The 27,682-nt window shown below is 42.1% G+C and overlaps 2 protein-coding genes across 2 annotated transcripts in view; both read left to right on the forward strand.

Annotated features, from left to right (window-relative positions):
* Window positions 1–49: 49 nt before the first annotated feature.
* Window positions 50–11,781, forward strand: nek8 (NIMA-related kinase 8). Its single transcript, XM_070829532.1, has 15 exons — window positions 50–118; window positions 1,112–1,317; window positions 2,199–2,431; window positions 2,549–2,680; window positions 2,875–3,083; window positions 3,173–3,252; window positions 3,351–3,535; window positions 4,092–4,239; window positions 4,768–4,844; window positions 5,203–5,320; window positions 5,461–5,611; window positions 6,200–6,363; window positions 6,758–6,910; window positions 8,539–8,697; window positions 10,278–11,781. The coding sequence occupies exons 1-15, from the start codon at window positions 72–74 to the stop codon at window positions 10,304–10,306; spliced, it is 2,091 nt and encodes a 696-aa protein (XP_070685633.1). The 5' UTR covers window positions 50–71; the 3' UTR covers window positions 10,307–11,781.
* A 1,171-nt stretch (window positions 11,782–12,952) lies between these two features.
* traf4a (tnf receptor-associated factor 4a) overlaps window positions 12,953–27,682 on the forward strand; it is a 34,895-nt gene continuing 20,165 nt past the window's right edge. Inside the window, exon 1 of the mRNA XM_070829829.1 lies at window positions 12,953–13,482. Coding sequence (XP_070685930.1) covers window positions 13,340–13,482 — 143 coding nt within the window. The 5' untranslated portion in view covers window positions 12,953–13,339. The remainder of the gene's footprint in view (window positions 13,483–27,682) is intronic.

The following is a 27,682-nucleotide window of genomic DNA, read 5'->3' on the forward strand; positions in this document are numbered from 1 at the left end:
TTTGTCCCTCGTTGCTTCCTGTAGTTGTGGGATGGGTTGCCTGGCGACGGCGGAAACGTTTGGGAACAGCTATGGAGAAGTATGAGAAAATCAAAGTTGTGGGAAGAGGAGCTTTCGGGTAAACTATGAGTTTACTTACACTTCGTTACACACACACGTGTCACTGTTGCTGTACATGTGAAAATACGGCGTTGTGAAGGCGTGAGTTTAGAGAGCCTGAAGTCCACAAAACCGACGCCTTTACCCCAAAATGTGCAGGATGCGTAAAATGTACACCGCCCTCGAAAGACGACATGTTTAGAAAAGTAATGGGACATTGAACAGAGTTTATAAAAAAGATGAATTGAAAAGTATTTTTAGGCCAGCTGTGAATTGAAGCCACTTTGGGTTTCTAGCAAAATAACAAACTTTTTTGCGGACAGTTTTCCTCACAAAACTTCCTTTTGGCTTCCACAAAACCTTTTGGCAATGCTAACTATTTATAAGGTAACATTAATAGTTAAGTTAGTTATTGCATTGACATCTCTTTGAATCACCAGTGGTTATACTTCACATTTGACAAAGTTGTTTAATGACGATAGTAAGTTGATGTAAAATGTCTTCAAAATGAGACCTTAGATTACACCAATCAATGTAGTGGAACTGGATTTATCCTAAACTTTTGCAGACTACTCTGCTAGTTTTACAGTTTATTTGAAACCGTTTAAAAATGAAATGTTTAGAATGGACAGACAGTCAAATGGTATAAATTCACTCAGGTCTTGTACTGTACAACTGTGGACCTGCATTTTGAAAGTGGTACTCTACTTAAACATAGTAAAATATACTTTTATACTACATGTCACTAGTTACGCTAAACACTCATAAGGTCAGTTTATGAGTTTTAATGTGACAGAAATTTGATTGCCAATTTCACAAGCTTTTTTTTGCCAAACAGCATAATTAACTTTGCGTAAAATGCAGAAAATAATGTAAATCTGTATGTTTGTACATTGCATCATCAAAACAAAAAAACATTAGAACATCAGATATTAACTACCAAACCATCCTACTACATTGTTTATGGAGCTAATTATGCATCTAACTTCTCCTCATTTTCCTCGTCTGTCAGGATCGTTCACCTGTGCCGCAGGCGCAGTGACGGGGCCTTTGTCATCCTGAAGGAGATCCCAGTGGAGCAGATGTCACGAGACGAACGCCTGGCAGCTCAGAACGAGTGTCAGGTCCTGAAACTGCTCAACCACCCAAATATCATAGAGTATTATGAGAACTTCCTGGAAGACAAGGCCCTCATGATAGCTATGGAGTATGCACCCGGTAAGCTTACTGTAATATCTTATTACCTGATCCCCTTTTGTTCACTCTCCAACACTTAACTTTTCCCATGGTTTAGTGCTGTAGGGCTCCATACCTTTCCTCATCCCCATGTCAGGTCTGGGAAAGCCAAGCGAGAACATTCAATATCAGCTTGTGTGCTGGTGTTTTGAGGGACAGGTGTGATCAGATAACTTTTCTGTCATAAGGTATAATGTAAAATAAGGCAGGTGTCCATCAAACCATTGCTCTCAAGGCTCTTAAAACTCTGTTTCTGAATTGAATCTTCTCATCTTCTGTCCCTTGCAGTCTTCCTGTGTTTGATTTGCAGGTAGAACTGACATTATTACCAAGGCTGATATATTGATATTTGTTTGGTATATGAAAGTGAAATACAAAAGTATCTATCCTATATTCTAACTTCAATAAAATCTTCATATAATTTTGTGTTTTTATAATCTTTTAAAAAAAAAAATTCACCTTCATTGCTTAGTTTTAATTCTTTGTCAATGCCATGCCATGTTTTTAATCACCATCCTACTATTGCTGTAGTAGTTAACTTTGGTTTATATAAGTCTTGGATTTCATTGTGTCATCCTTTAAATTATTATAGTTCTCTATGATTTTAGTCATTTTATCATCTCAGAATCTCCTCAACTAACTTAAGTTTAGCACTAAATAAAATTTCATTTCTTGTTGCATTCCAAGCTTAGTTAAAAATGGTTCAATCTGCAAATCACTGATGGGATGTAGAATTTAGTCTTAGTAAGATAAAAGCAAGTAGCAAATAAAAACAAAGATATTTATTCCCTTTTTTGTTGACATAAGGCCTGTTAAACCCATAACTTCTCATTAATTGTCTTCTCAATGTTTTCTTCATGCAGGTGGAACTTTGGCTGATTACATACAGAAACGCTGTAACTCTCTGCTGGACGAGGACACGATCCTTCACTTCTTTGTGCAGATATTACTTGCCCTCTACCACGTGCACAACAAACTTATTTTGCACAGGGACCTCAAGACACAGAATATTCTTCTTGACAAGCACCAGATGATCGTCAAAATCGGTGATTTTGGCATCTCCAAAATCCTTGTTAGCAAGAGCAAAGCATACACTGTGAGTTGATTTGCTTTTGGTTTAGAGCTGTATTTGCTTCAGCAGCAGTCATATCCTGATATGTTGACTTGTAACGTGTGCTAGCACAAATCAATGCTGCCTGTTTTCACTGTGCAGGTGGTCGGGACCCCATGCTACATTTCCCCAGAGCTGTGCGAGGGAAAGCCGTACAATCAGAAGAGTGACATCTGGGCTCTGGGCTGTGTGCTATATGAGCTGGCCAGCCTTAAGAGAGCCTTCGAGGCTGCTGTACATAAAGCATTTTCTTACTCTTTCTCTTCTTTTTGAGTGTTGAAGTGAATGTGTAAATGAAAAAAACATTGCATATGCTAAAATCTTATTCCTTTGGCAGGCATTTCAGATTGGAGATTGGGGATTTTTCACATCTATATATAATGCATTATGTAATCTTACTCAATAATGCTCTTTAATTTTGCTTTCAGAATCTACCCGCCCTCGTTCTGAAGATCATGAGCGGAACATTTGCTCCAATTTCGGAGCGGTACAGCCCAGAGCTCCGACAGCTGATCCTCAACATGCTCAATCTGGATCCATCAAAACGGCCTCAACTCAATGAAATAATGGCTCTTCCCATTTGCATCAGACCCCTGCTGAACCTCTACACAGATATAGGAAATGTTAAAATGCGCAGGTACGATCATTTTAACATGATTTGAAATTCAGATTTACTACATTTTGTGTAATGAGCTCTTTATTCTTCTATATTCGGGCTTTCTCCAGGATTGAGAAACCGCTGTCTACTGTGCAAACAGGCCCTCAAGGTAGAGCAGGAGGGAGAGTTCCTACCAACAGGTCCAGAGGTCAGACCCATTATACCATTATTTGACAAAAGAACTAAATGCAACCGGTTGATCACAGCACTTTATTCATTGGTTTGTTATTTCTTGGGCTTAAACAGATGGATCAGTTGGTTTAGGATCAGGGAAGGTACATTCTCTCCCGCTGTCTTTGGTGTATACATGGGGAAGTGGAATCTCAGCGCCTCTCCGCCTGCCGATGCTCAACACCGAGGTGCTGCAAGTGTCTCTGGGCCGCACTCAGAAGATGGGGGTGACCAAGTCAGGCCGTCTGATTACATGGGAGGTCTGTAAACCCTGACATTCCCTGGGGTAAAAAAAATCTTCAGTGAAACACTGTCAGGAAACAGCTGTGATCTACTCTGTTCTATACTCTCTACTCTGCTCTACTCCCTCCTGGGTCAACTTGATTTCGTTACTCTTACAGATAACTAGCCAAATGAGGTTGATTTCTTTTCAACTATCAAATATATCAGTGACACAAATCTAGTTTGGGTGTCAGCCCCTCTGGGAGCTTCTTTGTAGACCAGTTTAGAGGGGAAATCTGGTACTAAAGAGACAGAGACAGCAATTTGCTGAAAGTAACATGTTTTTGGATTGGATTACATTTTTTGAAATCTAGGAAACTCGAAGAAATGTAGGGTTAAATGTGGCAGGCTGGGGGGTAATTAATAATATACGAACTGCTCTAAGGAATTGAAGAGATCACAGATTGATGGACAGGCGATTTTTCCTTTAACATTTTTTAATTACTGCAGGAAAGAGTTACATTCTCACTCTTTTGCAGTCCGTACTAATGGTCTCTCTACTGCTCAAGGACTAATAATCATGTATTGTCACAGGCTCCATCAGTGGGGTCTGGTGAGGCCAGCCTGCCTGGTGTGGTGGAGCAGATGCGGCCTCAGTTCATTTCACGTTTCCTTGAGGGTCAGTCTGGAGTCACCATCAAGTCTGTGTCCTGTGGCGATCTCTTTACCACCTGCATGACAGGTTGGTGAGCTGCTTTACTTTGTATAAGAGATCAGAGACATCACATATGCCCAGTCAGCCTATCATGGAGCTCTGCTAAAGGAAATCTCTGCTTTTTGCCCTCGCACACTGCACCACATGGCTGTAAAACACTGAGACAGCTTTTGAACTTATATGTGAAAGTTTGGGTACAGTCAGCTCTTTTACCAGACTTGATCATATAGTGGTAGTGTGGATGCACTTGTAAAATAAACATCTGCATGCTCACCTAGCAGTTTGGAAGTAGTTTTTCTTGAGCTCTAACTGTGGTGCTCTGTTAGTCAGCATGCTTTAGGAGACTGTTTTCAGTGCATTCAGCATAGCAAAGCAGATAACACAGGATTAAAGACCCTTCCTCTCAGCCTCTCTTTCATCACTTTTCACTGTAGTAATGCAGATTAGTGTTTGCTAGATAGAGATTAGAGGCACTCTGTTGGTCTACAAAAGAATACACCTACACTTATCGACCCATATTTACTTTTATACCTATTTTTTGTTTTCAATTTGCAGACAGGGGCATTATCATGACGTTTGGAAGTGGGAGTAATGGCTGTCTAGGACACGGTAACTTCAATGATGTAACACAGGTACATGTCCACCATTCAAAGGAAAATATTCAATGTCACACTTATATTAAATGTACTCTCAGTTGTCAGTTAATTAGATACACAATAGTGAGAATTAATGCAGTCTAATTACAAAAGTCCTGCTATAAGTTCTGCTGGTGTTTCTAATATATTGCCCCCTTATCTGAATCATTGAGGCTAAATATTAGAGACACCTCTCAGTATAATGCACCAAAGTGAAACAGTGCTGCATCTTGTATACCCATTAAAGACTGGGCTACCACGACACTGTGCCCCTACTGATTTTTGATCTAAAAAACTGTAATATAAATATTACAATGGGGACATATCTTCTCTTTCTCTCTGTTTTTGTTCTCAGCCCAAGATTGTCGAGGCACTCCTCGGCTACGAGCTGGTTCAGGTGTCGTGTGGTGCTTCCCACGTACTCGCTGTGACCAACGAAAGAGAAGTATTTGCCTGGGGAAGAGGAGACAATGGTATCATAGATAAACCTATTGTTTTCAAACTTACTCAATCTATCTCTCTATTCATCTTTTGGTGTTTGTATGCATGTGACTGATTTATGGCAGCAGCATCTCAGCACATAACTCCTTGTTTCTGTTCTTCTGTCTGGAAGGTCGCCTCGGGCTAGGCACCCAAGACACCCACAACTCTCCGCAGCAGGTGTGTTTACCTGTGGAATTTGAGGCCCAGAGAGTGGTGTGTGGAGTTGACTGCTCCATGATCATCAGTACCCAGTACAGCATAATGGCATGTGGAAGCAACAGGTAATTATTATTCAGTATTTCTCCTCCCAAAACTATGACCATTAGTCTCAGTGAACATGTCACTGACTGACAGCAGGGAAAGATCTCATTTCACATTTAATGAGACACTAACCATTGTTTGCTTTCCATAAAGGATACAATTTAGTGGGTTTTGTGAATGTGACCTATTTTTTCCACCAAATAAAACTGTACCTCCCATAAGCTTATGTCATAAACTCGTTCATGTGCATTGGGTGGTGACAGAATAAAGAAGATGCTATGAAGTACAAAAATACTTTCCTGGTGCACACAACCTGTGAGGCAGCATTTTCCTAAAATGACAAACACTTTTCTCTCATAGTTAATCCCTCTGTCTCAGAAAGGGTTTGGACCAGATGTAGAGCTGTGTATGACCTAGAGAAGCAACAGTAAACACAGAAGCAACATTGTTCAGATACCTGCAGCTCAGCAGCCACCTGCTGCAGACAAGGAAACAGAATAAAGAGATATTACATTGTTAATTAAAAGACTGTTTTGAAAGAATAGAATATATGCAGTTTTCTCTATTTCTCTGTTATAAGTACCTTGATTGTTGTTTGTTGTGGTCAGGTTCAACAAGCTCGGCCTGGATAAAATAACAGCTGGAGAGGAACCAAATTGCTCGAATCAGGTGGAAGAGGTTCATTCTTACACTCCTGTCCAATCAGCCCCACTCCACAGTGAGAAGGTTGTTTACATTGACATTGGGACAGCACATTCTGTCGCTGTTACAGGTAAAATATTTTCATTATTAATCAATCAAATCACATTTTTGAATCAGTCTTGGAGAGATCAGTATGGAAAGATGCATATCTGAGTGATTGATTGCCTCCATGATGATGAAATAGGAGAAAGTCACTGTTTAGCTTAGCACTAGTCAAACTACATTTCAGTTTCTTGCAGAACCAGATTAAGTGACAGGCTGCTGAGAAAGATCACTTCCAACGTCTTAGCAAAAGCTAAACAAACATGAAAAATAGAAACATAGTATTTTATACAATATCTCTGCCATAAAAAAATGAAGCTGCTAATAATCAAACATGGGCTAATTGATCCTGTTCGAGTCTTAACACTGACATTGATTTTTTAACTTTTTTAACCACTTTCACCCACATTTTCCTTGTCTAGAAAAGGGTCAGTGTTTTACCTTTGGCAGCAATCAGCATGGCCAGATGGGGTGTAGTTCCCGTCGTAGCAGCCGTGTGCCTTACGCGGTGCCTGGGCTGCAGGGCCTCACTATGGCTGCCTGTGGAGATGCCTTCACCTTAGCCATTGGATCTGGTGAGTAGAAGGGACTATGTGCGTCCTCCACAGGTGTGTCAAGGTGCTTCTGGCAAATAAGACCATGAGGTTTTGAACTAATAAGGATGATAAAAGTGTAATTGGTCTTGATATACGAGGTGCAATGAAGCCAGTGGGAGAGTCAGGCAGATATCAGTCAATAACAGTCTGCACACACAGACCAGAAGCTGCAGCCTGACAAAAATCTTCCTCGCAAAATTTGCCCACTTGGTGTGGTCAAAAGCAGGAGGGACAGGAAATACTTGTTATCAAATATTTAACATTATTTCACTACCAAGCAGCATCCCTTCTTCTCTGTTATTATTCTGCTGTGCTGTTATAAAACAAAAACGCACAAACAAACAGCATTTCCCGAATGAGAGGTCAATCAGACCCTCTCTCAAACTGGCTGGAAGGATCAATCGCATCGATGTGTCTCGGCCCGTGTCATATAGAAATAAAGAGAAGGGAATCAGTCCGAGAGCACCATTAGAAGAAGTTTCATCAGCCAAATGATGTACCATAGGTGTGCAGAGCCTTTAAAATGCTGCTTGGTACAACTGCTTAGTAATGCTGTTGCATGCAGGGATTGTTGGAAACTCTTCTTGGTAAAGTAGTCAAGAAAACCCTGATGTCTGAAACTCCAGTCAGCTGTTGAAAAGCGTTTCAGAGAGAAGCCAGATTGTCTGATAATTGCACCTGGATGGTAAATAATAAGCACACACACATCCTCCAAGAAGGATGATGTGAAATTTTAGGTTTTGCATTAAAATGGCTGCTATTCTGCTGCTGACTTGAGAAAGCAGAGCTTCCAACAAGCACTTGGACAAACACCTCAGTTTCCCTCATTGCACGTTGCACGAGGAAACACACCAGGGTTCATCTCTGCTCTAAGTGGAGAAAGCATTACTCCGATATCTGTGGTGTAGCAACTTTGGAAGAAAAGAGGAGGATTCTGGGATACTGAGGGCGGTGAATTTTAATGAGAGTCACCCAGTTTCAGTCCCTGCGAGCAGCTCTGTTTCCACACAACAGCAGTATAACTTTAACTCAAAAACAGAGCTGATCAAATGTTCAAAGTAATGGATTTTGTTACTCGGACAAGTTTCAAGTCTCTGTGAGTTTGTTTTCATGTCAAACTGAAATGAATTGAAAGTTTAAAACAAATCGTTCGTAGTCATGTAAACTATACGGGGGTTTTAGCTAATGGGCTAAACATACAAAACCATCAAAATGGTTCTTCAAACATGTGGGTTAACAGATAGGTACCAGATGTGTGTGTGTGTGTGTGTGTGTGTGTGTGTGTGTGTGTGTGTGTGTGTTTGTACTTGTGTGTCAGTAAGCGTGTGTTTTGTTCTTAAAGCTGAAGCTAAAATGGTAAAATGTTATATTGTGCAGCGACTGGCTCCCTGGGGAGAAAGCCAGCAGTGGCAGCCATGCCTGTAGGTTTTCTTTGTTGAAGGAAGTCTTTGTTTGGCTTCGACTTCCTTCAGATAGAGCCATTATGCTGCCACGGCAGGAGAGGCAGAGCTGTCAGCTAAAGATTTGTGTGGATTAATGCATCCTGAGGTTTTTGCTGTGAATTTGCAGAAACTGTGACCAGCCCCTTCTTCTGCTGCTCTCTACAGAAGGGGAGGTGTACACCTGGGGAAAGGGGGCCCGCGGCCGCCTCGGAAGGAAAGAGGAGGATTCTGGGATACCGAAGGCGGTGCAGCTTGACGAGAGTCACCCATTCGTGGTGACATCAGTGGCTTGTTGTCATGGCAACACTCTGCTGGCAGTGAAACGTAATATTTCTCTTATTAGCCCTTTGTTAACAAACACTGGGAGATGTTGGGATGTGGTGAAATCTAACTGGGAGAGAACTAATCCCCAGATGAAAGACAGGCTGAACTTGAGACAAGCTCCTCTTTATAACATCGATGAAGATGCTTGTTTGTCTTTGCAGAATTGCGAATGGTCTCATTTGCAAGTTTGAAGGCTCAGTAGCTAAAGACATGACTATAGCTTTATTTCACGTAGTCATAAATCTTTAAGCATTTCCAGCCACGTGCGTTCTGTTTACACCAACAAACAACTTCCTTTCAGCTGTACTATGCAAACGTGATCAGAACCTTTCTATTTGCCTCCAAAAAGTAATAATTCAGTTAAATTTTGATGTGTTGTTTTTGGTTTTAAACTGAAATGTTTGACATAGAGATAGACCTCTTACTGAGAGGAGCAGAAAACAGCACTTTGTCTTTAACCCAACAGTGATGGTGCAAAAGCCACAGACTCTAATGAAAACTGAAGAAGAGTGAAGTGAAGGTGGGATTAAATCATCCCTCTACACTCCAAATTGAAAATAGCTCCAGATTTAGAGAAGATTAAACTGCATCACAATTTAATAAGTAACAGAGATGTTGGTAATCCTTGCTACAGGCTGCAGGGCTGCTGTTTAAACGTTTCTTTGACCACGTGACAAGAGCATGGACACCAACATGGACTAACACTCACAGAGGTCATTAGCAGCACCTACATAATAGCCAGCACTGTGATACACAACTGTGACAAACATTATACCACACCTTTCTACAACAGCAGACGTGACAGTGTTGGTACGAGTTTTCATGCACAGTTTATAGACATTACAAAGACTACAGGATCAAAAGTCAGCATGTGATGCATCCTGTATCATGAATGGACAGTGAGAGCAGCAGACTTTTGTCTCTAGTCAGATTCAGGTGTCTTTATTGGGAAGTCTACATGTTTTCTGCAGATATGGGAAATCTTGAAATCTGACAACTTTTATATCAGATGTTTTTCAGTATGTGTCCAAATTCTTGGCGATGAGCAAAAAGCATTTAAAACATAACTAAGACCGTCATCGGACACGAAGAATCTAAACCTCTTCAAAGCCACATCAGTAATTCATGTAATAAAACTGAATAAATGCAAAAATTGATAAGAAATGTACAGGTGCTTTGGCAAAACTTGCTGCGTCCAAAAAATTGTTGTGATTTCTTCCTGCCAATGCTTCCTCTAGAATTACAATTTTATCACTTATTTGGAAACAGTAATAAAAGTAAAAAATGTTTCGAGCCCAATTGGAAAAAAAGGAGCAAAGGAAGCTTTTTCCAGTGTTGTGTGTCCTTGGTGGCAGGTTTAACTGTACTGAACTGTCGTGTAAGTGGGAGGATCCTGTCAGGAGCTGACAATTAGTGCTGTAATTAACTTTTATATAATTTATTAATCTGTTCTCAATTGATTTAATGATACTTTTGTCTACCAAATATCAGGAAATTCTAACTTTCCAGAGCCCATGGTGACTTCTTCAAGTCAGCTCTACTGACATTTTGCACTCATCCCTTTCTCCCTCTTGTTCCAGCTTTGCTTGAGGAACCTGTCCAGAGATGAGTTCGTCCTAAAATCTAACCCACTCAGCGTTCGTCATGACGCCCGGCGGTGGCGTGAGGTGAAGGACAGCTTCCTCTGAATAACTCCTCCCAGAGGCCCATCTGTGCTGCAGTTGAAAGATTCCCTTTCATACCGCAGCTGCGGCCTCAGATTTTGACTTGGTCTTCCTCTCTATCTAGTTTTTTTTCTCTTTCCCTCCTCCGGGAATGAATGTTTGTTTCATTCGGTGGCTTGATGTCATGGAGCAAAGAAGAAGGTCAAAACCTGTGTGCTGCAGCAGGTGTATTTCACAACAGGTTAGCTAAAGGAAGATTGCAACACTTACTGAAGCAGGATTACAGGAAGTCATTAGGCAGCTTTCATGTCGTGAGCCATTGTCCTCTCTCACGTGCATGGTTAGCATGATAAAGGCCAGTAAAAGTCAAACCGGTTTGAGCTCCTTTAAGCCACCAGTGAATGAGATGATACAACACTCAGAAACGGTAATAATGAAAGCCAGTGGAGTGTTTGGTCAGTCATCAGTGAAATGAACCAAACACGTTCATCTCGATGATGTCCTGAGTGCTCTCATTGTGACTTATTGGATTAGTCCTCCAGTACATTTGTAGCCGAACAGCGGCGCTCAATCCAGATAACGATGTTGTTTTGGGCTCAGCTGAAAGACGTCTTTCACAGTTAATGACTGTGGCTTTGTCCAAAATCACAACTTCACTCATTCACTCTTCCATACATAATAGACAGTCAAGAGTTTACTCTATAGTGAGCAGCAAACAAAGATTTTCGAGATGCATGAATCATTTACACAATGGACACTATTGTTTTTGTTCCACTGTAGGAATCTTTTGGGCCAGGAGATAGTGGAGAGTAAATTATGTGCGCTATAAAGTAGTGATAGGAAGTGATTTCAGACACAGCCTCTGTATTATTTTAAGATCCAATATTGTAACTCCCGGAAACATGTATTATGTTTGAAATGAGATGGTGTATCGTGTAAACTATATTCACAGGATAAGAGGATAAGAAGAGAGAAGAAACGCCCAAATGTGCTTAGCAGTGGTGGACAAAGTATGAATCAGATCTGTTGTTGAGGTAAAACACAACACAGTAGAAATACTCTGTCACGGGTTAAAGTCCTGCATTAGAAATTTGTGAGTAAAAGTACCAAAGAATTAGCATCAAAATATGTTGAACGTATTCATTATGCAGAACAGCCCATCACAGGATCATGTGTTACATTATTGGATTATAATTATTGATGCATTAGCATCACTAATCCTACAGCAGGTAAAGGTGGAGCTAATGTGAGTACTGCTAGACAGCTTAATCTATAATAACACACCATAATGTATTAGTTGATCATATTTTTCATTGATAATCTGAATCTGCACATAATTATCAACTTCAGCTGCCAATTAAATGTAGTGGAGTAAAAAGTACAGTATTAAGTATAAAGTGCCATATAATAGAAATATTGTACTTTGACTAAAGGTACTTGGCTGCTTTATACCACCAGTGCTGAGGAGTGAAATCTTTATATCATATATTTTTATATTTACATTTTCTGGAGCCTTGTTGTCACCATGACATTTTCTACTGTTAAAACTGTTTAAAAAAATCATCCTCGCATTAGTCACATGAATTATTATGTAGTTTCCTGTGTCATTTTCACAAAGCTGTTATTGATCAGTATTATTATTTGTTCTTGTGAAGACAAATTTCCACCCAAGTGTATAATAAAGATCTACTCTCTTCTATTCTATTGTGCCGTTGTGTTATACTGTAGATTAATCAAGATGCTACTGAGAAATCACCTGCTTTTCAAAAACACATTCAGGTGTTTGAAGTATTTACTCCTTATTTAAGATGTGTTCACACCCTCTCTGAGGACATGGATGGTTTACCTTTGTTGTCCTGTATGATGATGTAATGATGATGTAATCCGGTGGCAACACAGCAGGTGAAAAATGATCTGAATCTGTGGATGTGGATCTTTACTTCCGCTGCCATGAAATGATGTGCAGTTCGTTTCTGCCTTAATGTTTGTTGTTGATGAGAGTCGCGGTGTAAGTCAGGTTTTATTTATATCGTGCACGAAGGCAAATGTTTACCAAGAAACAGGGAGAAAATGCTGTAATTCTGCGTTAAGTGTGTGTGCGTGTGTGTGTGTGTGTGTGTGTGTGTGTGCTCTGCCACCAGAGGGCACCTGTCACCTCTGACTGAACCACAGGCTTCCCTGTTAGGTCACTTTTTTAACATTAATTTGTTTTAAACATTAAAAAACAAAACCCTCCTCACCTCCCACTTTACCAATTAAGATTCCTCATGTTTGATATCTGAATAAGTCATGACCAGTGTGTGTGTGTGTGTGTGTGTGTGTGTACATAGCCTATTAACATATATAGGCTTGTATGGGATAAATTAAAGATGCACATTGAATAGGAGCATGCAAAACAAACAAAGCATTTCATTAGGAGCCGCAGCAGCCAGACAAAAGCCCAATTAAAGCTCCATAAAGAGAGATGAGAGGGATAAAATGGTGTGTGTCAGCTTCTTGGCTCCTCCTGCGCGGAGGAGGAGGCGGGACTCGGTGCACCTAAACAGAAGGAGGGGTTGTGCTTTGTGCTCAGTGTGTCAGTGCTGCATCCACAGAGGAGACGGAGGAGAGGGCCACACACGGCCACATCCAGCCTCAGCTGCAAACCTGCACACACACACACACACACACACACACTCACGCACACGGGCTTTCAGGAACCAGTCTGTCATCATCTCCGCAGCCTTCCCGGACCGTGCAGTTCTGCTGTTTTGTCGCCGGGCTGCAGGAGGAGAAGCCGGGGAGGAACTCGCCTCCTTGGAGCCCGATCGGTCGGTGGCGGAAGGGACGTGATATGAGCAGCACGTCGGCTTGAACGGCGGTGCAGCGACACAGCCCCGATTTGAGGGGGAGTGGGGGGTTAACGGAGGATCAAAGAGGACATTTATACCTTTTAACCTGCAGCGGAAGGCCGAGAAATTTCCACGGAAGCTGCAGCGATGCCCGGGTTTGATTACAAGTTTCTGGAGAAGCCGAAGAGACGCTTCCAGTGTCCGCTGTGCAGCAAGGCGATGCGGGAGCCGGTCCAAGTGTCTACCTGTGGACACCGCTTCTGTGACACCTGTCTGCAAGAATTCCTGAGGTACGGCGTGTGTTTGTGTGTTTGGCGGAGGCAGAGATCCTCCTCTCTGCAGGCGATACTGGCGTCTGCAGCCCTGTCTAGTTTCGGTCGAGCAACAGTAAATAAAGGATGTGTAGGTGTGTCCTCCTCACCTTTCCCTCAGCAGGCTTTCCCATTCATTTTAGTCCAGCACAGCGGCTATGACAGTGCATGCGGCCTTGTAAACAGCACCCGGACTGAACTCCCCTGCTTTCAGGTTGCCGGTGTGTTTCTCCTCTGCACGTACAGGCAAGGATTTAATGCATTCAGGAGTCAACGTGGAAACATGAGAAACGCTGCTGTGGATCCTGTTGGGTTTTTTTTGTGTGTTTTTCCACCAGTCGTGCAGGTTTTCTCTTAAGACAGATAGAGGATGTTGTTATTGTTCTGACAAAGCTCAAAGGAGATGTTGTTTTTGTTGATGTGGCTGCATCATGCAGAAAAATGCATTCAAATACAAGTCTCGAAATTAGTAGTTTGTATCTTTTGCTGATTTTTTTGTTTTGTTTTGCTTTCTGACTAATTCAATCTTTAGGGAAAGTAATTTTAGAGCCAATATCTTTCATGTTGTGGTGGTTGTGTCCTGTAGATGGCCCCTGCCTCCCCATCCTGTCTGTGTTTCTGCCCTGAGGTGGCTGGGTGTGTGTGTGTGTGTGTGTGTATGTGTGTGTGTGTGTGTGTGTGTGTGTGTGTGTCAGAGGTCCCCCCACCCCCCCAATTCTTCTGAACATAAAGGTCTGTGCAAAGACTTGCAGAAAGAAAGTCTTTGTTTTATCTTAAGTCAGACTGCACTGACCCTCAGGCCCATAATCACACGCTCAAAGGAAATGTGATGTCCTGAATCTCAGTTTTAACACCAACAACCCATAAACGGTGCATCATAAACTGAACTAAACTTTTATCAGATGGAGCAGACAGAGTTTTATCTCTCTGTGTGTGATGTTTATGAGCAGTGAAGCCAGCAGTCCTCTGTGGGGCTTTGACGAGGTTGTTCTCCTGTAAATGGACGTGAATAAATTGTGCTGTAATGTTATGGGAGGAGGAGGAGAACAGATTAAGTGATCTGAGTGTAAAGTGACTCCTGTTGTCTTTTGTACAATACAAGCTAGAGCTGCAGCTAATGATGACTGTCATTATAGACTATCCTGCTGATTTATTTCCTCAATGAATGGATTATTTTGTCTATAAAATGTCCCTAAATAACAAATGTCCATCACAGTTTCACAGAGCCAAAGGTGATGTCTTTAAATGTTTTGTTTTGTCTGACCAAAACAATCTGTCCAAAAACAATATTCAGTCTGCAGTCATACAGAACAGAAAAAACAGCAAATCCTCACACTGAATCGATCAATTAATTGGCTGATTATTTCAGCTCTAGTGCAAACTACGATGATGTAAGGGAGTTAATTTTCTATGAAAAGGCTCAACAAAAGCCTGAAATATTCTGCTGTACAGATGATGAAAATCACAGAAAACAATCTGCAACTATTTTCATTATTGACTACTTGTTAAAGAAAATTTTTTAGATAAAAACACAAAAAAAAGTTCATTTTCAGCCTTTCAAATGTAAAGATTTCCTGCCTTCTTTTTGACATTTTATAGACTAAAAATAATTGATCAATCAACAGTTAACAAAATTGTGAGCTGCAGCCAGAGTTGTTTAATTTTGGTGTGTTTAAGTTTGCTTACTTTGTCTTAAAAGCCTGTTTGATTAGTATTTATTGGGCATATTGATTGGAAAACCTACCTACACTATAGCTCTCTGCATCTGGCATATGTGAATTAAAGGTTTCTTGTAAGCTTGTGCAGTGTGGGCATAATCCATTCATCGATTGATTTATTCATACGTTGTGAATCAAAGTGCATAGTCTTTATTCACACGCAGAGCGACCATACAGTTATTGAGTCATATCTAGCTTGATGTAGAGAGCAGCCTTTGTGTTGCAGACGTCAGTGTTGACATGCTGTGTGAATCAAATCGGGGCTTCAGTGATGTGTTTGGAAAGATAAACAGGGGGAGACCAAACCGAAACTTTGTTTGCTCATTTCAGTTTGAGGCGCTCTCTGTGGAGAAGCTCAAACTTTAAAGCCGTCAAATATACTTAAATATAGCTTTTTAATTGTTAAAGTCAGTTTTACAGCCCATAAAAACGCTGTGGCTTCTTAGTGTGCTGTGTTTTCACTGACAAATCAACTCTGTCTGGCTTGTCTGCAGTCACAAAATTTGCTATTTAACTGTAACCAGCACTGAAAAATATCTTAAAATAATTTACTTGATGAAGCTTGAAGACAACCCCAGGGAGACTCCCAAGCAAATAAAACCTCTTTGAAAATATCACTTGATATCAGGAAAGAAAAATCTTCTCATGAAATATTTTGTACCAACTTTTTATGCTTTTCACATTCTCCCTCTGTCAAAAAAAACCCAATCCATTAGTCGACAGGAGAGAGGTGGAGATGTGAATTCATCCTGTGAATGCATCAGCAACTTTGTCGTGGGTGCCTAGTTTGCACCTTGAGTCATCAGGAAGCCTCCTCTGGCTCACTAAACAGCAGCAAATTACATCTGGTTGCAAAGCAGAAACTCAGATGAACAAAGAGAGCGAGGGAGGAACAGTGTTTGCTGCTGATCAATGAGATGGGCCCGACGCTTTGTCTGCCTCATCCTGCCCGCCTCCGTCTTCTTCCTCCAGTTGATGCTCTCCTCTTTTTCTAACTCCCACAGACTGAATTTTACAAAAGTTTCCCAACTTCTGAAAGTTTTTGTTGAGTAAGTGTCTCTGCTTATGATCCTCCCTGTCTGACCTGCATGGCTGAAAGAGCTGGAGCAACATCTGTGACATCTGTGCACCTGTAGCTCAAAAATACAACTTTCTATGTGATGTAAGTCATTGACTTTGGAGTTGCCAGGCTGTGAAACTCCCCTTTGATTGGTGAGATTCATTAGCTGCTTATTTCTAGAACATGCTGCAGACAATCTAGACCAAAGTCCATTTATTTACAACTTATCAACATCTACAACTGTAGATTTCATGACTAAAACTCTCGATTAATGAATTGAACCAGCTAATGGCATTTGGATTCACAACCTGGCAATCTAAAAGTTTTAATGAGGCATATAGTGACATACTTTTTCATAAAGGCCTCCATATTAGTAAGTTGTGCCTCTTTCTTTTTTATCTGATTTTACACCAGATTGAGGTGTTATAGGTTTTCTAAACAGGTCATTTCAATCATTCAGATAATCAAAATGTTTTTAGTGTAAAAGATCACATTCGCCCCTTTTCCACCAACATTTCCAGGAACTTTTTTTATGTGTGTGGTTTGCGTTTCCACCGCACCTCAGTTTTCTCACAGTTAGGGAAGAGTTCCTGGTCCAGTTCGCAGGTAGAATAAAGCTTAAAATGCCATTCAATGACAGGTACATACATTTCCACCCTCACAACTCTGCCACACAGAAGCCAGCCAGGCGCTGATCGCAGGCGACCGGCTGCATATTCATATCTTTAATTAACAAAGTGTGCCAGTTGAGGTCAGTCTCAGCTCTCTTGGCCGTCGAGCGAGTGCATCTTTTGTGAGGAGAGTTCAAGTTTATTGAGGCTGACAGACAGTAGTTAGCTAATGCTTCGCCCATTGTGCAACTAGGTTGATCCTTTTTTCCTGTAATTATTGAAGGCTGTGTAAAATCCAGTCGAGGCTTGCCAGCCAAGTCTGCCCACTCTCTCGCTGACATCTCCAGAGCCCGCTGCTCTGTTGCAACAAGCCACCAAAGAATGCTGCTGCATGGCATTGCTTCAGTGGTAATCATCCTTTCTCAAGAAATAGTTGTCATTAATTAACATATTACCATAACGATGACTCATCACTTTCACTCCCATAATTTTGCAAATATAAGGAGCGTATATAGTACACGTGCAGCATACTGTGTCATAAACCATGTATTTAGGCATTTATATACTGGTTAAATGTCGTAAAAAAGAGGAACTTCTGCAAGAGGCACTCCAGGAAACACATGAATTGTTCTTACTTTACCATGTCGCAGCACGGGAAAGAGCTGGTGTGTGCCTCTGTGTCCAAAGGCATGTTAGCATGTGATGTTAATGGGCTGTGTTTCCGCCCGGGGAGGAATGTGTAAATACTCCACAGCAGCAGCAGCAGTCCTGGAGGCTGCCCCAGCTCTGAGGGAGAGTCATGGGGTAAAATCAGCCCTGCCCTGCAGCCTTAGCACTCACTGCAATCAAACATGAGTCACATGCTTCAGCAATTCAGTGCGTGCTGACCAGGGCAGGCCTTTGTTTTAGCAACACTGCTTCTTTAATAAAGGAGAATCAACACTTAATGGTAGGGCTTATGGCCGTGCCACACATACCGGGGCCTCATGGCTCATCAGTCCTGGGTCTACTGAGCCACAGTAACGCCATGCAATGTGACAGTGGTGTCTCTGTGGGGATGATGCAGTGCAGTGCCACAGCCTCGACAGGGGTGTAATTGGTTTGTTCGGCTCGGGAGCATCTTCCTACAGGCCTCTACGCATTCGTGTACTGCTGCAACTGCTGACTTACCCAGAGTCACGAGGAACTCCAAAGTGGGCTAATATGAGAATTTTTCACGGCTCAATTATTCACTGCCCAAAAGCCAAGGGAGTGTTTTTTTGGAATGGTCCATGATTCATTTTAACTTTGACACATCCTCCGTGGGTAGTGCAGTTTTATCTCTCCCCATTGATGTAGGTGATGCTCTTTTTCTGCGGCGTTCTCCCACACTTTTATGGTCTGAATGCACAATCACCACCATTATAAGCACTCCAGCCGAGAGCCTCCCACCTCTTTTACTCTTCTTCCACCAGCAACTTTCTGTCTTATTTGAACATGCGGGCAGAGTTTAGTGGGAGGAAACATTGATACCACTTCATGATAAGTCACCTCTTAAGAAGGGTGTACAAGGTAAAACTAATGGTTTCAACAGTTGTTTTCATTATCAGTAATTCTGTTGGATAACTTTGCAATTTACACAACAAATGTTTGCAGTAGAGTAGCCGAGATCCAGTATTGTTGCAAGTTAAGCGAGCTATTTTCTGCTGACAAATCGTCAGTCAACTAATCGGCGAAGCAGCTAGCCTTGTTCTGCCCAACAAAGTCCGCCTACTTTGTAGCATCTGTGTGTGTGTAGCTTCATATTTACTGCACAGACAGGAGAGTGGTATCAGCGTTCTCATCTAAGTCTTGGCAAGAGCACCACAAAGTGTAAGTGTATTTCCTAAAATGTCAAACTATTCCTTTACAAGGCTGAAAGACAGATAAATCATTTTCAAACTACCAACCCAAAAGTTATTTTAATTAATGGCTTGTAATTGATCTATAAAGCTTTAGGAAGCGATTTATTAACCATTATCAAAACCATTAGTTACAACTTCCAAACACTTTCTAAAGTGCAAGAGAAGTACCAACAAAACCAAATGCCAGACCTGAAGCCCATCAACATGTCAGCATGTGGTAATCTAGGTTGTTCCTCTCCTTTAAACACATGATGAATCCCCGTCTGTTCATTGTGTGTGCAGCCGTGCAGAGCGACGTATAGAGAGGCACTCTGGCCGCTGTGACAGGGCGTTTCTTAAAGGGCTAAATGGAGCTGTGTTGCATTGATGCCCAATGTTGTGTGTAAGTCTCCCACTTGAGGCAGCTGGGGCTTTGTGTCGCAGTGGGTATCTGTATCTGAATGGGAGCAGTGCCATGGATGGCTGATGAATGACTGTGTGTTCATTGCCATCCCCGTCCCTCAGTCCCATCACAGAGACATTCACAGTCCCCCGCAGGTGTCCGATGGCTGCACGGGCATCCTGGGTCCAGATCCGGAGAGTTTGGGGCAACTCTGCCGTCCCATCCTTCTCTGACGACAACAGCGGTCAGTGAGCTGCACACAGAGAGATGCTGTGTTTAGCTGAGTGAAAGCCCTCGGGCCTCCGCTCTGCACTTTAGGGTCTGTGAAGGCCTCTTAGAGCTGTGCACTGAAGCCGCTGTCAGCTGATGTACTTGGGGTGACAGAGCTGGAAACAGACCAGTAAATTTTAACACATCAATGCATAGAAGGAGCCGCTCACTCGGAGAAGAGAGAAAAATGCAGGGGAAAGGAATAATGTAGTATTTGGCTGGGAAAAGAGCTGTCAGTACTCTATACTGCCTCAGTGTACCTCCACCTCTGTGATGTGAAGTACCTGTGAAGTTAAAGAGACGAGGGAAGCTATGCCGCCCACTCCTCTCTCTTATTCTAGCAGTACTGAGTAGTTACTGAACGTCCTCAAACTTTAAACATCATCACAATTTTGGACTTTGAAACTAATGAGAAGTCACTGATCTTTAAAGTTTATCATGGTTGTTTACTTCATGCAGCCGAAAGCATATTACGCCATGAGTAAGAATCCTGCAGCAAAGGCTTGTTGACACCAGGCCTGTCTGAGGCTTTTTATTCAAAATTCAAATGTTGACTTTGACTCATGGAGTTTGGTTCAGTTTAGGCATTAAGAAATACAGCAGCAGCGAACAGTTATTCTCGTTGCAGATAAATCTGCAATCACTATATTTCCTGATTAGATTTTGCTTTCAAGATGTCAGATAATAGCTGACAATGACAAAAGTGACATATTCAGTTAGGTTTAAGAATCTAAAAGCCAAATATATTAACTGCACAATGATATAAAATAGAGAAAAGCAGAGAATTTGAGAGACTACAACCCGGGAATGTTTGATATTTATTCTTAAAAACTTGGCTGAAATTATTTATCAGTTACCTAAAAAGCTGCTAAAACTCTAGTATGAGCAGAGCCATTTGAACTTGGACGCTCAGGAAAGTAACTGCACCAAGCTGAAAATGAAAGCCTGAGAATGTAATCTAATCAAATGACAGGAAACGACCCTAAATCACAGTGTTTTATGGCTGTAAGGAAATGGATGTTGACAACCGAAAAGCCAGTAATTACCCAAGTTTAGAGAGGCTGGCATGAAAAAATGAACTCTAACTGCAGTTGAGTCCCACGACCCGGTTTAAAATGAACACACTCTCACTTAGTGTAAAGACAAGAGAGGAGAAATGATTACAAACAACCAAATAATTCAGTATTTGTTCCTAACTGCAGGACAAATAACATGTGACTTTTGTTTACATGCCCTGACCCACTTTCCCACTATGGTTTGAAGTTCAGCAGAAAAATTACAGCTTTTTTTAATCAAAGAACTAGTTGTGGCTTTGATGGACAAAAAGACATTTGCAGAAAAACTTAACACCCGTACTCTTGTCATTTGTGAAATGTTTGTTCTCCAAGTGCTTCCTGGGAGACGGACACATAGATAGATGCTGCCCGGCCTGTTTCAGGATAAGGTAATTGTGGCGATTCTCCAGGGGAGGAAGCTGAGAGGCTTTAGAGATGCAGCTGTGATGATGACATCGCTGAGAGAAAGTGGACTGACTAGTTCACACAGCTGCAGAGGTCCCCCAACACAGGAAAGATGTTATTATGAGGCTCAGTATTGTGACAGCTGCTGGTGTGAACGTTAAGAAACGAGAGGCACTTGTGTCGGGGTGAAACTCTCAGACGATGGAGGGGCACTTAGAAATTCTTAGGTGGATTTCCTCATTTAGATGCTCAGCCTCTTGTTGTGACAGGCCAGCTCTCCACGTGTCACTTTCAGGTCGTATCATCTGTCTGCTGCGAGGGAGTGTAGTATTTAGTGACAGCCAGTTTGAGTATAATTCATCACTTCTGAAAGACTCGTGAAAGGGACTGATTTTATTTGATAGCACAACAGCCTTGAGAGTTCAGCCGGCTGTAGCTTTGTACAAGAATACCTCCTAAATACTCCAAATTGTTCATTTGTGAGTACTAGTGAAGAACTCTAGTTGACTTCTGCGTGAACCGTGACTGCTTGTCCAAACCGGCGACCACACAGTGTGTTTTCCCTGCTGTGCGGTCAAGAACGATGTGAAAGTTTAGACGAAGGCAATTTGTGGTTTTTAGAAAGTCTTTAGGCCGTGACTCAACTTCCACACACCTGAATCATTCGCAGAGAGCAACTTCAAATTGCTGCAATTACTGTTTGACTTAATGTTACACGAAGAGCTGAAGTCATCGTAGCAGGTGGTTTGGTTGCTGTTGGGCGGATCGCTTTGTGAATGAAATATTGTGTCATTCCTCCTTTGTTGTTTTCTCTCAAGATCAAGACAAACATTGTTGAACTTAGCAAAGAGCATCTGTTTTTATTTAGACTTGATTAACACGTTTAAATTGGCGGATGTGGTTAATTTAAAGGAACTTCATGGATTATTACAATTTGGGTGTTATTTTTTGCAGCTTTGAAAACCATTTCTGCTGCTTATGCTGACATTATACTGAGACAGATCCTGAGATCTAGTGGGAACACGACTGTCGCTAAAAACATCAAACTTCTCTAGAGATGCCACTGCGTTTTCACATCACAGCAGCTAACGTGAGGAGTGTAGTGTTATTCTAACCAACGAGGGCCAAGGTTGTAATCAACAGGAATCTTTCTTTAAAGATGGGAGACTTATGTGTAGGTGTCTGTGATTATGCCTCTTTAGAATTGTCTTACTCAGGTCTCTGTGTTGGTTGTGGTGTGGGGGTAAACTGCGTAGCTCCAGCTGGCTATTAATTTGATTTATATTAATATCCCTAAATCAACTGACTACAGTAATAACAGTGTATGAGCAGCAGCAGCAGCAGTGTGTATACAGCCGCCCTATAAGAGCCAGTTATAGGCATGCCTCAACTTGCCTTCCTCTGTAAGAGGTCCTTTAAAATGAGTCTCTGAGTCTTTGGGCCAAACAAAGACGGAAAACATTCCAGCTATGCAGCGAAGCACCTTGCCCCTCACACAGTGAGCATGCTGGGACCAAGCCGCCAAACCCAGGCCTGCTGCTGCTGGACTGCAGCCAGTTGGCCCAGATCTGACAAGCATGGCTAGTGCTTACACGTGCCCGGGTATGCATGCTATGTCACATAACGTAGATAAAGGTATGTTTATCGTACGTGGTCTCTGCCTGTTCCCGCTGCTGCACCATAAAACGTGTGAGATGTTTGTAATGAGGGTTTGTAGTCGCCGTGTTAAACGGCAGATATTTCATGTCGTCACACACGGTTTTCAGCTCAAAACCATTTCCCTGCTCAGTCTGGCTTCATTTACACTCTGCTCCCCATTGTACTAACTGACCCCCACCCCCTCTCCAATCTGTCTTGTGCACAGGTCACTGAACCAGCTAGAAAGCCGACAGACTCTGTGTGCATATGCATACAGCAACACACGTGTTCAGACTCCCACAGAAATTATTCCAGCACAAGGCTTTTTGTTTCTCTGATTTGCGTCAAACATTTGTGCACAACTGAATTTCAAAAACACGGCGACAAATGTGGAGTCAGACGCCATCAAGCATCACAATTATGGCCAATTAGTTTATCAGTCGATTAACAGAAAAATTAATCATCAGCTATTTGAGGACATCCCCTTGGGCTTTAGGAAATGGTGACAGGCTTTTATTTTATTTTTTTTTACTATTTTCTGACATTTTATGGATCAAATGGTTAATTGATTAGCCAAGAAAATAATTGGCCAGTTGATTAAATTAATAAGAGAATGAATTATCATTATTTCCCACTTACATTTTCTCAATTAGGAAATGAAACTAGACAATGAAGTCAGGAAATGTCTGATGCAGCAAGTTCTTGGGTTCATTTCTCTTGAAATTGAGTCAAACTGATGACAGTAACGGAAGCCATGTCACACTATTACACACACCCTTTTAGAGAACTTGTCTGCCATCTAGCATAGAGCATATATGCTGCATATACCGGTGTGTATATATATACCAAATTATCATAAACACACCGATCCTGCTCGGTTTCCACAGTATATCCCATGTCGCCTTAATGTAAGATGCTCCAGCAGAGGCCTCGTTAGTGTTTGGGAGTCGTCTTCATAACAGCAGGCAGCTGAGTGACCGCTGCAGCAGTGGTTGCTGAGCTGACAGGCAGGCATGTGAGGAATCTGTGTGTGAGGCCTGAAAGGAGAGCAGCTGGGAGCGGAGCAGAGAGCGAGGGGAGGTGGGCGGCTCACTGCCGAGGCACCTGTCCTCAGTGAAAGGCTCCTCTGTAGAGCCGAACAGGTGTCGGTGGAGCAGTTAAGCCCTTCACTTGAAGTGAACACACTCTGAATTATAGTCATTTATCCACAGAGGCCCCATCAATGTTAAGGTCATTGCCCAGTTGCCCCTCAGCCTTTCCGCCCATTTTTTTCCAGCGATCAGGGCTTCCTTCCTGCCAAGACTCATCCAACTTCCTGTCATCAGCTGGTCTGTTTACTGTGGAGGTCCTTTAACCAAACAGCTCAATGACTCCATCAAGTACACTAACTCCCTTGTGTTGTGTCTCAGGCTCTTGCTCGGAGCTCATTTTCAGATATGTCAACACAGCCTTAATGCTCTGAACCTCCGTCTTCCTCCCTCTGCACAAGCCAACTATTGATCCCATGAAAGGGCCGTGCAGGAAGTCGCTGTGTCAGGTGCACATCCAGATGGATCATTGAACTGGCTCAGGATGAAGGAGCGCCTGTTTTCTACACTTTCTCACCTCACCGACCACAGAAATGGCGCAGGATTGGCTGAGTGTGGTGGTGGATTAACCAGAGGGGCACCTCACATGGCAACTATAGATTGTCTTCATTATTAATTAATCTGCAGATGAGTTATGCAATTCATCCCTTAATTGTCCGCCCACAAAGTGTCAGAAAATAATTTTAAAAAATGCACATCATAATGTCCTCTAGTCCAAAATGACATCTTCAAATTGCTTATTTTGTCTCATCAACAGTCCAAATATTAGAATATAGAATATTATCATAGAATATCAAGAAGACAAATGATTATCTAAACAGTACAGTACAGAAACAGCTGGTCAGTAGCAGCCCTTCAGGAACACGCAACCAAGTTGTTGCAGACTGTAACGGTAAATAAACAGCTAAGTGGTTATCACACGGCAGCTTAAGCATTGTATATAATTTAGCTGACAAAATAATCAAAAACTGACATGTCCAAAAGCAACGTGGCTGAGTGGCTTATACATCAGGAATGAATGGGTGACATCTCTATTTGTTTCTAATTCCTCTTTGTATTTTCATCCTTGCGTCCCCCTCTGCTCTTACATGCGCTGATTGACAAATCTGTCATTTATCTCATTGTTGCTCCCAGCAACAGGGGCAGGTTGAAGAATTCATGCTAGACGAACAATGCCGCTGAGGCGTTTTGAAACAAAGGAGGTGATTTGACGTCAGCAGCTCGCCTCACTGAACAAAGAAATTGCATCCACAAAGCAGAGAAGTGGACAACTGCAGGAGGCGCAGCTCTGAGCTGGCTCACAGTCAGTCATAGGAGGGCATGCACAGGCCGCGGGGCTTTTCAGAATTATTTTGGGCTTTATCTGCATGTACTCATCACAGATTGAGACTGATAAGGGTAAACAGCAGCCAGAGCATGTCTAAGATGTGATTATAGCAGCTGATAGTAGGAGAGTGAGCACTGATTGTTTATATTTTGTGAATTAGTGCATTTGTCCGTGTGTGCTCACTGTCTGCCAACTGCTCCCTCTGTCTCCCACACACACACATACACACACCTAAAAAGCCCTCACCTCCCCTCCCAGTTACCATGGACACAAAAGCACAGGACCTAAAATTGTCACTGCCAGTGATGTGCACACCTCACAGACTGACAAATCAGGAAAAGGAGCTTTTCTGCTCGCACTTCAATGGAAATGCAAATGAGCCAGAAGCTGAAATTCACATTATATAACGCTGTTTTCTTTTTGGATATCTAAGAGGGAAGTGAGGCATCAATTTGGCTACTTTTTGAAGGTATGCGGGATATAGGAAGAAAGTTCAGACAAGTTAAGGCTGAGAGGAAAAAAAGTTAGCAGTTTTTCTGCCTGAGAGGAACACAAGTGACTCATGACACATCAGACTCATGGCTGTGCTTCCCGCACTCAGCCGTGATAACGGTGAATCACAGCAAGGCAGGTCACAGACTTTGACAAGGGAAAATCCAAATCATTATCCTATCTCCATTCTGCACCGTCTTCAGTTCACCGTGACCTCAGACAGTCTCTGGCGGAGTTAAAGCAATGCATAAACTAATGTGCTTATCAGTTTCACAATATTTCAGAGACGTAGATCGTCGAGGCTGAGTCATTCTGTTGACACATAAAAACTTCTATTTCTTTTGCTTGTACTTTTAATGATTGTGTAGAATCAGACTCCTCCGCCTCAGGTTAATTAATGAATGTGTCACCCAGGGCATTACACATTTTTCCAAAGGTGTTCTTGTGGGATTGGACTAAAATAACTCCCCCACACAGCAAAGCTGATAATGGTTTACCCACACCTGCTATCTCACACACACATATTTGGTCAGCCTGAGAAGTGTGTGTGTGTGCGTGTGTGTGTGTGTGTGGAGTACTTATCTATGAAGGACAGCAAGCAAAAGACAGCTGGTTAATGACTGCAGATCTCTGGTGTTACTAGCAGTTTGATAGAGTTTGTGTTCAAAGCATCAAAGTAGGACATCTCATCAGCACTGACCTACTGACAAGAAACAGTGGTGGATGATCCTTTTCTCCAGTCGCACACGGAGCAGACACAAGTGTTTCCATGCAAATGTAATGAAGCAGTTTGACTCGGCCAAAGAAAATAAAGAGCATCAAGACTATAGACTATATGTGAGAAGTGGACGTACAGTAGCTACCGTGACGCCCACTGGATTGTGGACTGCTGATTTAAAACCTTGAGTCGAGCATTTTCAAAATCGCCATCCTGTTTTAGCAGCTGTTGCCATCTTGATTTTTTTGAAACCTGAAGTGATGGCTAAGGCACGGCCTGCCCCTGATTGGTTAGTCAGAAGGTAGTCCCACCCTAAAGCATGCCCTGCTTTATTGTGAATTTGCTAAACGAACATCATGCGGTATTGAGGAAGACTTGAGGAAGATCAAGGCTGAGACCATAAACTAATTAGGAAAATGTTTACTGAGTTAATAATTCATGTGAGAATTAGGGTCATTTTCTCAGACTTCCATACGATGGACTTGGAGCCAGCAGAATTGACTCCTTTTGGCCATTAGAAAGAATGCAGTTTTGAGGCACGTCCGCATCAGCTTCACTTTTCAAACCCGAAGCTACATCCGTTTCTTTTCTACAGCCTATGATCGAGACAAACTGGTGGCGCTAATTCTCCAATCAGGAGCAATTTCACAACAGAAGAAGAGAGCGCAACACAGTGACGTATTAAAAGAGGACCAGTCAAATCTCAAATGATGGGAAACATGATGGAAATGTAACATTTTGGTGTGTTTCATGGAATAGTTTGAGGAATGTTACAGCCTCCGCACCGCTCCCCTCAGATCTCATTTTTCATTGCATTTTGTCACATTATGTGTTTATCAATACATCAACTTTTCTATCTGAGCCAAGCATACAATCTTTTTTTGCCATATTTCGACTCTTTGAATGTCCAAAGCTCTCATAAAACACATTAATTTAAAAGGTGTATAGGTGTATTTTAAACAGTAAATTCTAGGTATCAAATTTTTGTGTTTCATTTCCTCTTCCAGTACACTGGGGGAGAACAGGTGCACGTTCATTAAAGGATCTGTTTTCCATAGGATGTTGCTGTTTGCAGGGATTATCTGCACTGCCCACCTGCTGCTGTTGCAGTGGAGGCGATACAGAAATGAGGTTAGATAATCAGCTCATCGGCTGCTGGCTTCCTGGATCTGATGTAAGAATTCATTGTGGTCTGTTTTTGTTCAATTTCAGTCTGGTTGCACAGATATTGTGTTTTCCCCTTTGGCTTGTTTGCAGCTCACTTTTGCTCCACATATTTTCAAAGGAGTGACAGTCACTCTGCGATAAAAGAATAGTTTTAATTGAAGGGTGATGAGAGCTGTGTTTCTCTGAGGCTCTGTCCCCTGGGGGCGTTCAGTAGATCTGTGTGCATTAAAAACAACTGTCTTCTTGCCTTCTATTGGCTTTGGCACTGAGCGAAGACACCATAAACTGAACTGAGGTGCTCTGCTTACGCGTCGCTGTTGAGTGTGATTCATGGTGAGCGCACACAAAGCAGCAGCTCGTCCTTC

The sequence above is a fragment of the Pempheris klunzingeri genome, chromosome 4, assembly GCF_042242105.1.
Source record: "Pempheris klunzingeri isolate RE-2024b chromosome 4, fPemKlu1.hap1, whole genome shotgun sequence".
NCBI classification, from domain to species: Eukaryota; Metazoa; Chordata; class Actinopteri; order Acropomatiformes; family Pempheridae; genus Pempheris; species Pempheris klunzingeri.

What these genes read in the sequence shown, in the direction of transcription:
- nek8 (XM_070829532.1), top strand. Translation starts at nt 72, where the DNA reads ATGGAGAAGTATGAGAAAATCAAAGTTGTGGGAAGAGGAGCTTTCGG. An exon ending in GGAAATGTTAAAATGCGCAG is followed by an intron (nt 3,084 to 3,172) that starts GTACGATCATTT and finishes GGCTTTCTCCAG; the next exon opens with GATTGAGAAACCGCTGTCTA. An exon ending in CTGGGGAAGAGGAGACAATG is followed by an intron (nt 5,321 to 5,460) that starts GTATCATAGATA and finishes TCTGTCTGGAAG; the next exon opens with GTCGCCTCGGGCTAGGCACC.